Source organism: Anguilla anguilla, chromosome 2, assembly GCF_013347855.1.
Source record: "Anguilla anguilla isolate fAngAng1 chromosome 2, fAngAng1.pri, whole genome shotgun sequence".
Taxonomy (NCBI): Eukaryota; Metazoa; Chordata; class Actinopteri; order Anguilliformes; family Anguillidae; genus Anguilla; species Anguilla anguilla.
In genome coordinates, this window is record NC_049202.1 from 63,270,652 (window position 1) to 63,282,551 (window position 11,900).

The following is an 11,900-nucleotide window of genomic DNA, read 5'->3' on the forward strand; positions in this document are numbered from 1 at the left end:
GAATATCAGACTTTTGGAGGCAAAATAAAACTTTCCAGATGATATTTTGAAACTACATTAATGATCATTACATTTCATATGTAAAGCAGATTAAAAAAAAAAATGCAATAAAATAAAACATTTTTCTGGATTTACTAACCATTGTTTTCAAACATAATGAAATGTATGATCACAAGAGTTTGACTGAAGAGATTACCTTTGTTTGTTAAATCACCTTAGTTTTCTACATTGAATTCAATTTGGCAAGTGAATTGCCATTACTTCCTAGGCTTCACTGCTTGGACCCTCCTAGACTCCAACCCTCACCTGTTCCTATGTACACTCTATGCATTGGTGGAAGCAGTCTGCTTTTTAACATTCTCCTCCAGAAGGGGGCAGCAGCAGCATTGATCATCCCATCCATTATCTATACCCACTTGTACTGAGCAGGGTCACGGGGGGGGGGGGCTGGCTGGTGCCTAACCCAGCATGCAATGGGCAAGAGGCAGGAATACACCCAGGACAGGCTGCCAATCTATCGCAGGGCACACACACACACCATTCACTCACACACTCATACCTATTGGCAATTTAGAGTCTCCAATCGGCCTACCTGCATATCTTTGGACTGTGGGAGGAAACCGGAGTACCTGGAGGAAACCCATATGGACACAGGGAGAACATGCAAACTCCACACAGAAAGGCCTAAGCCGAGATTCAAACCCATAACCTTCTTGCTGTAAGGTGACGGTGCTACCCACTGCCCCACCGTGCCGCCCAGCACTGCTTATAATATAAAAATATTGGTTAAATAAGTCTAGTGTTACAAATACAGGGTCCAGCGTTTAACAGTGGATATCAAGCTGCTTTCTGTAGTGTGGTCAGATGCTGTCTGTCTTGGACACTCTCATTAGACTGACTTGTGTAATGTTGTGGAATGTAATGAAACAAACAAGGAACACAATGACAGGGCATTTACCTGCAGACAGGTGCACACAATGCAATGACCACAGTTTTCTTCAGTGGTGCCTGCATGGGCCCAGTTTGGTCTGGGCCATCAGCTCACACAGGTGAACAGGAGGAGGGGGTGACTAGTGTGGATGACTAGATTCAGCAGTGGTGGCCTGTTGCCTGTATGCAGCTGGACGTGTAGAGTGCTGTACTTTACAGTCTGAAGTGTGTTCTATAGCCAGAGAGGGGGAGTAGGGGAGAGATGTGGCGCTTGTGTATTTTGGCTGATGGTAAATGCAGCAGGAGCAGCATTCTGAATGAGCAGGAGGGGCCTGATGGTACCTGCAGGGAGACCCAAGGAGAGAGCAGCATCATCCATTAAGGACACCATAAGGGCCTGAATAATGAGCTGGGCAGCATATGCAGGAAGGACAGGACCAATTTTACAGATGTTGGAGATAAAAAAATCAGCAGATCCAAGTAACAGAGTGATATTCTCAGTGAAAAAGTGAGTTATCCAGGATCCTTGGCAAGTTGGAATATATACGCCATTCTGTTACTCCCAGTTTAAGATTTATTATTTTCCTTTGATTTTATCAACCTTACCTCAATATTCACAGCCATTTTACTCATACAAATATCAAAACACAGATAGACTGATCCACATCATATTTTGGGGGAAGACAAAAGAAGAATCAAATTGTTTTACTAAAGGTGACGGACATATTGTTCATGGGTGGTTTATCTACTGGTGTATCTATAGAATATCGAAATACTACACATATACTGAGATATTTATATATACTTGGTATTATTTCTCCTGGAAGCACAAACATACACAAAAATCTGTGATTTACATTTGTTTTTCCTGTGATTACTTGTGTAACAAGCATAATGTACTGAAAATAAAACATGACAGCTCTCTAGTATATGTTTTAGCAATCCACATGAATGCATCACATTGTACAAATATTAAAATCATAACTATGTGAACATTTATTCTGAATTTAATCCTTTAGCATTGTTACTGGAGTATATTCCAGAGTGATGCCGGTGGAAGAGGCCTGCAGTTTTAAATTCTCCTCCAGGAGGGGGCAGCAGTGCGCCTCATAATGGATATCTTGCCTCTGAATATGTCTTGTTTTTCACCTTCCTCCAAGATTTAAACAAATTCAGTCCGCAGTATTTACTATAAAAGCAACAGAGAATTCTCCTCTTAACACAGGAGCGTCACCTGTAAGACAGAGAGGAAGATCTGTGTGTGACAATGGGCGCTATTGTAGCATTAGCAGTGTTGCTGGGAACTTTATCTTGTAAGTGAACAGGCTGAATTCATATTTTATTTATTTTAAAATAAAATTCTTCAGTGATAATTTCCAGTTTTACTTACTTTTAGCATTAAATAAGTAAAATTAAGTTCTTAATTATAATACATTTTTCTGTTTATTTCTATGATTATATTGTTTATTGATATATCTCCATATCTTATTTTTTATTTCCATCTCCACAGATGGTCACTGTTATGGACACACACAGCCAGGCTTCATGGTTGTAAAACCAGGACAGTCTCTGACCATCTCCTGTAAACTCTCTGGGTATTCTCTGACCGAAGGCAGCTATGGTACAGCCTGGATCCGACAGCCTGCAGGGAAAGCTCTGGAATGGATCGGGCGATATTGGGTGAATGGGACCAACCAATATGTTTATAAAGATTCCCTGAAAAGCAAGTTCACCATCTCTATAGACACGTCCAGTAACACAGTGTTTTTACGAGGGAGCAGCCTGCAGCCTGGAGACACAGCTGTGTATTACTGTGCCCTAGACCCACAGTGTAGCAAAGCAACGCTAGAGCCGTACAAAAACACATCACACTGAGTGTCACCACTGAACACACACACACTACCTGCATGTAGCGCTCATTGTCCCCATATTCACCATTACGTATTGATATAATTTTCAGTTTAATATATTAGTTTTGATTTCAACTTTTAAAAAATTGTTTTTTCATCAGCATTAAAAGAGAGACATTGAAGTGAGACTGCGATTCAGTCAAAATGTATCCTTCATCCTACTTTATTCTTCACATACTGTAAACAGAAGAGAAGAACAATAAAAAGAAGCTGTTTTTTAAATAAATACAAATATTCATAACTCGGCTACTGCTGTCCCACTCCTGTCTGAAGGGAAAGTTTGGAAATCCAGCTTGAGCTGGTTCTATACCTGTGAAGATCTTTATAAACAGTGTGTGATCTGCCCACCCAGTGAGGAGGAGTTCATGCAAACTCTGAGCTCTTCCTTCTACATTTATCTCTCTGCACTGAAGGAGGAGTGACTGTTGTTGGAGACTGACTGTAGGACGATCATTACCGACTCCAAAGATGTTAACCATGACTGCTATAACCTGCCTGCTTCTGACTACAGTGTTCTTTACAAGTACGTTTTAACCAGTCATTCATGTAATGTAGGCAAAATTTGTATTTGTAAGTTGTGGAGTTTTTAAGTCTTTCTTATTTTCACAGGTGTTAAATGTCAGACACTGACTGAGTCTGAACCAGCTGTTAAAAAGCCTGGAGAATCCCACAAACTGCCCTGTACAGCCTCTGGGTTCACATTTAGCAGCTACTATATGCACTGGATCAGGCAGGCCCCTGGGAAGGGACCGGAGTGGGTTGCCTACATTGGTACATCTAGTTCACCCATCTACTATTCCAAATCAGTTGAGGGAAGATTTGTTATATCCAGAGATGACTCCAACAGTAAGTTGTAATAAAACTGTCACCACAGCAGACTTCTGCGAATTCATTCTGTTTGTATTGTCTCTACACCAAAGTAAAGAGAATCTCATAAAAAACACGTTTTCAACATACAAAAATGCCAAGTTACTCATAAGTATTGATATCAAAATGACGCCAAGTTACGGTACTACAAACAATATAGGCTATCTTGCCTCACCGAAATTAAATAAGATGTATTCTAAAGCAATGCTACCTAATATTTCCTCCGTTCTTTCAAGCCACTTGGCCCTGTGTTTTGTAATCTTACCATTTTACAATGTCATGCAAACTTTGTGTAAGATCAAAGAGTCAAATATTTCGAATTGCCTCATGGAACACATTGAAATTCATGTACAAAACTGCTGCTGAGTAACTACAGGAAGCATATTTCTCCAGAAAACATATGTTTACACTTGCGTCTGAACTGAATTTGAGTACATGTACAAGTTATTGTATATTTGCTACGTACAATAAATACTGCATGTAAAATACATATTGTACATACATACATAGATAACTACTTTATCCCCATGGGGACATTTCCCTTGCAGCATGTTGCATTCACATTTATGAAAACACACTTATACCAAGACACATACTATCATTCACGCAACAGAAAGGCTGGGCAGTGAAATACATACATACCAATACAAATTGGACATATACACGCCTATTCAATCAATCTTGACTGTGAGAGAGCCATCCACACATATATTTGGCCTGTCCATGTAGTGCATGCTTATACACACAGGGCCAAGTGACTTGAAAAAACGGAAGAAATATTGGGTAGCATTGCTTTGGAATACATCTTATTTAATTTCGGTGAGGCAAGATAGCCTATATTGTTTGTAGTACCGTAACTTGGCGTCATTTTGATATCAATACTTTTGAGTAACTTGGCATTTTTGTATGTTGAAAACGTGTTTTTTATGAGATATCATTTCTTTTTGCAAAGCGTTTTATTATGAGACTGAGAAATGTGAAGTGACCCTGTAAGAAACGGTTGTGGATTATGGCTGTCCTTGTGTTAATTTGTACAGTCTGATGAGCGTGTACTGTTTAGCAGTTTCGGTTTGCTATATATGTAAAACAGTGGCTGTGACAAAGGGTGTGGTGGCGTGTAAGTGTAAACGCAACAGAAACGCAGGTGAAATATGGCCAGTGTATGTACTCACGGATTTGACGGCCATCCAACAAGCCTTGATAGAGAAAAGAATCAGCAAGTCCGTAGAATTAGAGCTGCCTAGGTCGCAACTTGTGTACCCTGCTGTCCTGCTCCGTTGTCTGTTATTTCGTGGAGATGCACTTTTAGTGTTTGTAAGGTTTATAAGGCATTTTGATAAGCTTATCTGCAGGTGGGAATCCTGTTCGCTGTTTTGCTAAGCTAGAACCGGAAAACTTGATACTGGAGAATAGGAGCAGACGCATATGTCCCAGTAGGCTTTGCATATGAGAAAATAACAACATTGTGAGAGAAATGAGGATAAAATGATGAAATTGCGTAGTTGAAACAATATGTTTTTAGCAGAATGGGCATGTAGGTGAAGGTTGACATGATGACAGACTATAGTGCGGAGTAAATAAAGTGACCATGAGCGAGCTTAGTTTCCTTGTGGAATGGTATATATAACAGTCGGTATAACACATTAGCTGTTAAAGTGGAGGGTTAAGTAATGTGTGAAATCTATTGCACTAATGTGCTTTTCTCATGTTCAGTACTAGTAGTTATACTTATATGTGAGTCATGATTTTAAATGTAATGTTTTAATGGGGAGTTGCAGAACGTACATACGTAGTTATTGTTTGTATGTGGCTAGATAGAGAACAGGGCAAGGTAACATGAATGTAGAAACGTGGCGTTTGCTGATAAGAAGGTTTTGTACGGTAGCCAAGTGAAGAAATGTAGTTAGTAGAAATGGCTCACTGGTGAACTGGTGTAAAGGAATACATTTGCCGTCATGAAATGCGTATGAGTGGCCGTGAGTGAGTTTTGGTAAAGAAAATATAAAAGCGAAAAAAAAAGGTTAGTGTAAAAGAGGAAATTATCTGCCTGGGGGCGAGGCGGGATTCAATCCTTCAACCGGAGGGTTACCAGTCTGTGACTTTGTTAATGCAGCACCATGACATAGCTATGCAATATGTGAAATATCATTAGCAAACCTGTCCGTGGTTTTAAAGAAGAACACAGGCCAGTAAGCACAGAAGACCTCCCGTTGAATCCATATGGCTTTGCAATATTGTAGCCGGTTAATAACTGAACATGCAGACGGTACGTCATAATGCAGTGTATACGTTCGGTGAACGGCGGGTAGATATGGTGCAAAAGCAATAATTGAGAAGTAGCAGACAATTATTAGTGAGAGTAAAAGCAAGTTAAAGAAACGTATCCCTAGTTGGGCTTGAACCTACTACCCTATGTTCCCAAGACTGTAACCTTACCCACTAGGCCACAGGCAGATTAGCTCTTAGAATTGGAAATGTTTCAGAGTAAAAAGGTATGGGTATTTTGCGTGTGTATGCGAGTTTTTGATTGGGTCGTGAGGTTGAGGATTAGGCTGGTGTCGGTGAAATGTCCAATGGGGAGACATATTGTTAGTAGGATAGGCGGCAGGAAAAATAAGAATGAGAAGAAGAAGAAGAAGAAGAAGAAGAAAGAGAAGAAGAAGGAGAAAACGCAAAATCCCCTTAGTTTGGGGCTTTATTGTGTGGACATGTGAAGTTGTTTATGAAATCTGTCTGTTGAAATGGGGTCAGAATGTACAGAATTTAATGTTTTTAAGGGCTGCGTGTCTGTGGCTGTTGTGGTTATTTCTGTGGGGAACCCTGAAAAGTGCCAAACTCTCGGTGCTGTATAGGTATGGGGCATGCCCCCGCCAAGGCGTAACTTGGCGGGATGGCATACCTGCCATCCCAATAAAAGCCACTCAGAATTCTCCTCCCAGCACAGGAGCATCACCTGTAAGACAGAGAGGGAGATCTGTGTGTGACAATGGGAGCTATTGTAGCATTAGCTGTGTTGCTGGGAGCTTTATCATGTAAGTGAGAATGCTATATTGCTATTTGAATTGTAATCAAGATTTTTTCTGTGAAATCCTCCAAAGATTTACTTTTAGATAAAATAAAATGAGTTGTCTATTTGTATTTGCAGTTAATTGTGTAGTTATTTTGCTTATTAATGTACTCACAAATATATTTTACTGCTGTCTCCACAGACGTTCACTGTGTTGAACTCATACAGCCAGGCTCAATGGTTATAAAACCAGGAGAGACTTTATCTGTGTCCCGTAAAGTCTCATATTCAGTTAGCAGTGATCACACAGCCTGGATCCGACAGCCTGCAGGGAAAGCACTGGAGTGGATTGGAGTTATATATTCTTTTGATAGCACTGCTTACAAACATTCACTAAAGAACAAGTTCACCATCTCCAGAGACACCTCCAGTAACACAGTGTTTTTACGTGGGAGCAGCCCGCAGACTGGAGACACAGCTGTGTATTACTGTGCCCGATACACAGAGTGCAGTAAAGCCACAGCAGACCTGTACAAAAACCCACCCGGATGAGTGTAGTGGCAGAACACAAACATTTAAGAGCTCTGTGAAGTTTGCACCCCACATGATCAGAATGTGAATTAAAATATTTTCATCCATTTGTGCTGCAGTGTGCCGATAAAATGTAAATCCCATAATGGTTTAGGACCTGTGTTTGTAACTCAAAAGGTGTAGTTTAAATTCCCAGCTGGAGAGTATGCATTGTAGCCTTGAAAATGCTTTTCCTAGATCTTTTGACTAAAACTCCAGCTGCATCAAAGGACTGTATGTAAATTTAAAATTCTCATTTACTGTTTCTATTATGAAACCGTGAATGAATAAGTCATAAAACCATTTTGAACATCCAAAAGGTGATCTTTTTTTGCTTTAGGAAAACCTTATTTTATTACACACAAAATACAAAACTTTAGAGACATGTAGTCTGTTATTGCCACTGATGTAAATAAAATCTGCTCCTCAGTACAATTTATGTACATACAAATGAGCAGATCAGCACTGTACTTAAATAAAAGGTCCAGATACAAACCTTCCTGTTCATGGTATATCTAAAGAATACCTGTAGACAAGAATATACTGGGATCACAGGATATTAGTCCCCAGAGAAACACAAAGATGCACAAAATGCTCCTCATTATTGATTCAGTCCCCAGCGAATTTTCTATAAAATTCATTTACAACGTGAACTTCACCTTGAAGACAAAGAGGGAGCATCTCACACCACAGACCTACCAAAAAACCAGCTCCGCCCCCTTTTCTGTTTAAATATGACCACAGCCTCTAAGCCCTGGAGAGGTGAGAACAGCAGCTCACTGCAGCTCATCTGCAACACAAACCATGTTCCCTGCATCTCTGCAGAAGGTCCTGGCAGCTGCATCCTGTGAGTTTCTGTTTCTGTCCAAATGCTTAAAACCAGAGGAACGCCCCACCCAAAAATAGATTAGAAGAATCATTCTGGCTTTGGCCTCTGTCTACTGCCACACAGTCTGGGTATTTAAAAAAAATTTTTTTATTGAATGTTGTGAAATTCATCATTTTTCTTTCTTAAAGTGTCCATTCACAGGTTTCGCTCAGTCAGTCTGAATCAGAATTGAGGGCAACAGAGGGTTGTCTAAAGTTCACTACCACTGTATCTTCAATATCAGTAATTACACTGTAAATTTTAATACATCATTAAAAACATGTATTGCATTCATGAGAAAGTCCTGAGACAGACACTTATTCAAAATACTATAATATCATTTCAAAGGTAAAATTATATACCAAAACAACATCTGAAACTTGATTTAGCTTCTTCACAATGCTTAAGAACTTTACAGGAAATCTACCACAAATTCAGCTGCAATGATGGTGGAAGCAGCCTGCTGTTTCAAATTCTCCTCCAGGAGGGGGCATCATATTATCGAAATATTGGCACAAGACATGTATTACAAATACAGGGTCAAGGATTTAACACTGGATATCAGGATGCTTTCTATATTGTGTGATCGAATGCTGTCTGTCTTGGACACTCTCATTAGACTTACTTGTGATGTACTGAGTACTGGAGAGCTACTGAATCCACTCATCCACCCTCACCGGCCAGGAAACTCCCTGCATTCACTATGAATAATAATGCAACAATCACCCATGGAAGAGAGACACGGCTGTAAAGCTGGATAATACTTATAACTGCTATATGATCTGCACCCCATCTACAGCTCTGACTGCTTTATTTAAACAGCGTGTGATCTGCCCACCCAGTGAGGAGGAGTCCATGCGAACTCTGAGCTATTCCTTCTACATTTACCTCTCTGCACCGAGGGAGGAGGGGCTGTTGTTGGAGACTGAATGAAGGACCATCATCACATACTGCAGTGAAAGACTTTAACCATGACCATTATAACCAGGCTACTACTTATTACTGTGTTCTTTACAAGTATGATTTACTCTGACATTCATTTCATTTTTACTAAAATTGTATTAATGGAATTGTGAATTGTGAGTTCTAAGTCTTTTTTTATTTCACAGGTGTTGAATGTATGACACTGACTGAGTCTGAACCAGTAGTTTAAAAGCCTGGAGAATCCCACACACTGACCTGTACAGCCTCTGGGTTCACATTCAGCAGCTACTGGATGGCCTGGATCAGACAGGCTCCTGGGAAGGGACTGGAGTGGGTGGCCCAGATCAGGCCTGATAGCAGTGCCACATGGTATGCCAATTCTGTTGAGGGAAGATTCACCATCTCCAGAGACAACAGCAAGAACCAGCTGTATTTACAGATGAACAGGCTGACAGCTGAAGACACTGCTGTGTATTACTGTGCCCACAGTGAGAGAGAGTGAGGGGAGAGCAGCACAAAAACCTCTTTAACATTGGTAAAACAAAAGCTTGAACTTTCTCTCATTTAAAGTTTAATGTCATTAATGATGTCATTAATAAACATGCAGTCATGATATGCACCCACAGTGATGTTCTTTATGATTCATAAAGAGCTTATTTGCTTATACACAATATAAACTTTGACCTGTATTGTTATGGGTTTATGCATATTTGTTATTGGTGTGGGTACCTTCAGGAGAAGAGCAGTCTCTAGTGGAAGAAAAGAGGACCTGCCAATCCAAATTCCATCATTATACATTCAATGAGAAAACAAAAATATCAACAGATTTACTGAGGTCTGTTTTTCTTTTTAAATGGAAACCCAAACCTACACAGAAATGAGCTGGCTTTACTTTTACATTGTTTACCATGATAATATACCACAAACAGGACAAATAAGCAAGTACTCTAGTTAACTTCTGTTTATTTCTTAAGATATAACTGGAATGTATTCAAGTGTGTTTAAAACTGTATGGTAACTTCATGAGCCTTGTTTCTGAGACAATATAATGCATCAAAAATTACAGTTACAGATCTAAATTCTCGAGTTACGCTGATGGAAGCAGTCTGCTGTTTTTGTTTTTCATCAGGAGGGGGCAGCAGTGCTCCTCATAACGGATATTCTGATCCCCTGAATTTATCTTGTTTTTCTTCTTCCTCTAACCCCCAGAGATTTAAACAAATTCAGTCCATGGCATTTCCAATAAAAGCCACTGAGCACTATTATCTACTCAGCACAGGAGCATCACCTATTTGACAGAGAAGGAGATCTGTGCATGACAATGGGAACGTTTGTGTCATGGTCCTGTTTTCCTGTCTGTGTTTCCCCTGTTGGGCCGCCAGATGGCGGCACTTCTGTTTTGTGTCCTGCTCCCCCCCTGTTAATTGTATGATTGTTTCATTGTCTCGTTATCCCATCATTGTTCCCACCTGTGTCTTATCCCATCCTTTTGGTTTGATTGCTTTTTGAGTTCACCTGTGTCTTGTTACCCTTGTCTATTTAAGTTCTCTGTTCCCTTGACTCGGGTGCTGGTTTCTTGTGTTTGTTACCTGACGTACATGTACCTGCCTGCTTGTGTTTGTTTCCCGACTTTCATGTACCTGCCTTCTTGTGTTTGTTTCCCGACTTTCATGTACCTGCCTTCTTGTGTTTGTTTCCCGACTTTCATGTACCTGCCTTCTTGTTTGTTTCCTGACTTTCATGTACCTGCCTTCTTGTGTTTGTTCCCGTATTCTATTTGTTACAAACCGTTTCACCTGCCTGTATTTTGTTCCTGACTTGTGTTTTTGACCTTCCCTTGTGCTCTGCCTTCCCGTGTTCTGCCCTGTCTGTGTTTTTGAGTTCCTGTTTTCTGTTTCATTAGATTATTTTTTGAGTTTGTGTTTTAGCCCATTGTGGCCTTGTCTGTTCCCTGTTTGTTCACCTGTCGTTAGTAAAGTCTGTTAATTTTCTCCCTTTTGAGTTTTGTTTTTTTTTTTCCACTCTGCGCCTGGGTCCCAGCACCCGTACCGTGACAGTTTGTAGTATTAGCAATGTTGTTGGGAACTTTATCTTGTAAGTGAGCATACTGTATTCATATTTTATTTTAAATCGCAATTATACAAAGTTTTACTTTTAAATATAATTGAATTAGTTATTTATTAGTGATTGCAGCTTGTGTGAATAATTATATTATTTATTGATATATTAATGAATCCAACTATCTTGTTTTTATTTCTGTATCCACGGATGGTTATTGTGTTGAACTCGCACAACCAGGCTCTATAATTGTAAAACCAAAACAGCCATTATCTGTCTCCTGTAAAGTCTCTGGGTATTCCCTGATTGATAGCGGCTATGGTACAGCCTGGATTCAACAGCCTGAAGGGGAAGCACTGGAGTGAATTGGAACCATATGGTGGGATGAAGACATTCCTTTTAAAGATTCACTAAAGAACAAGTTCACCTCCAGCAGCACAGTGACTTTGCAGGGGAGCAGCCTGCAGACTGGAGACACAGCTGTGTATTACTAAAGCAACACTAGAGCTGTACAAAAACACATCACACTGAGTGTCCCCGCTGAACACACACACTCTACCTGCATGTAGCGCTCACTGGCCTAATATTCACCACTACATATTGATAAAATTTTATGTTGAATAAATAATTTTTGATTTCAACTTTTAGAAATCCTTTCTTTCATCAGCATTAAAAGAGAAACATTCAATTCAATCAACATTTGGGGTTCAATCAACATTCGTCTTTCTTTTAAATTTAAATGCAGTGTTTGTTTATTGTTCACATA

General features: G+C 39.9%; 1 long non-coding RNA gene and 1 gene segment (V, D, J or C); both read left to right on the forward strand.

Annotated features, from left to right (window-relative positions):
* Positions 1-2,161: 2,161 nt before the first annotated feature.
* Positions 2,162-11,900, forward strand: part of LOC118220509 — a gene marked incomplete at its 3' end in the record, with an annotated part of 58,235 nt that continues 48,496 nt past the window's right edge. The window contains 1 exon segment of the V gene segment in view: positions 2,162-2,243. Coding sequence covers positions 2,198-2,243 — 46 coding nt within the window.
* On the forward strand, positions 6,551-9,115 carry LOC118220523. Its single transcript, XR_004763963.1, has 3 exons — positions 6,551-6,739; positions 6,917-8,131; positions 8,975-9,115. It is a non-coding gene; the product is annotated as an uncharacterized LOC118220523 (long non-coding RNA).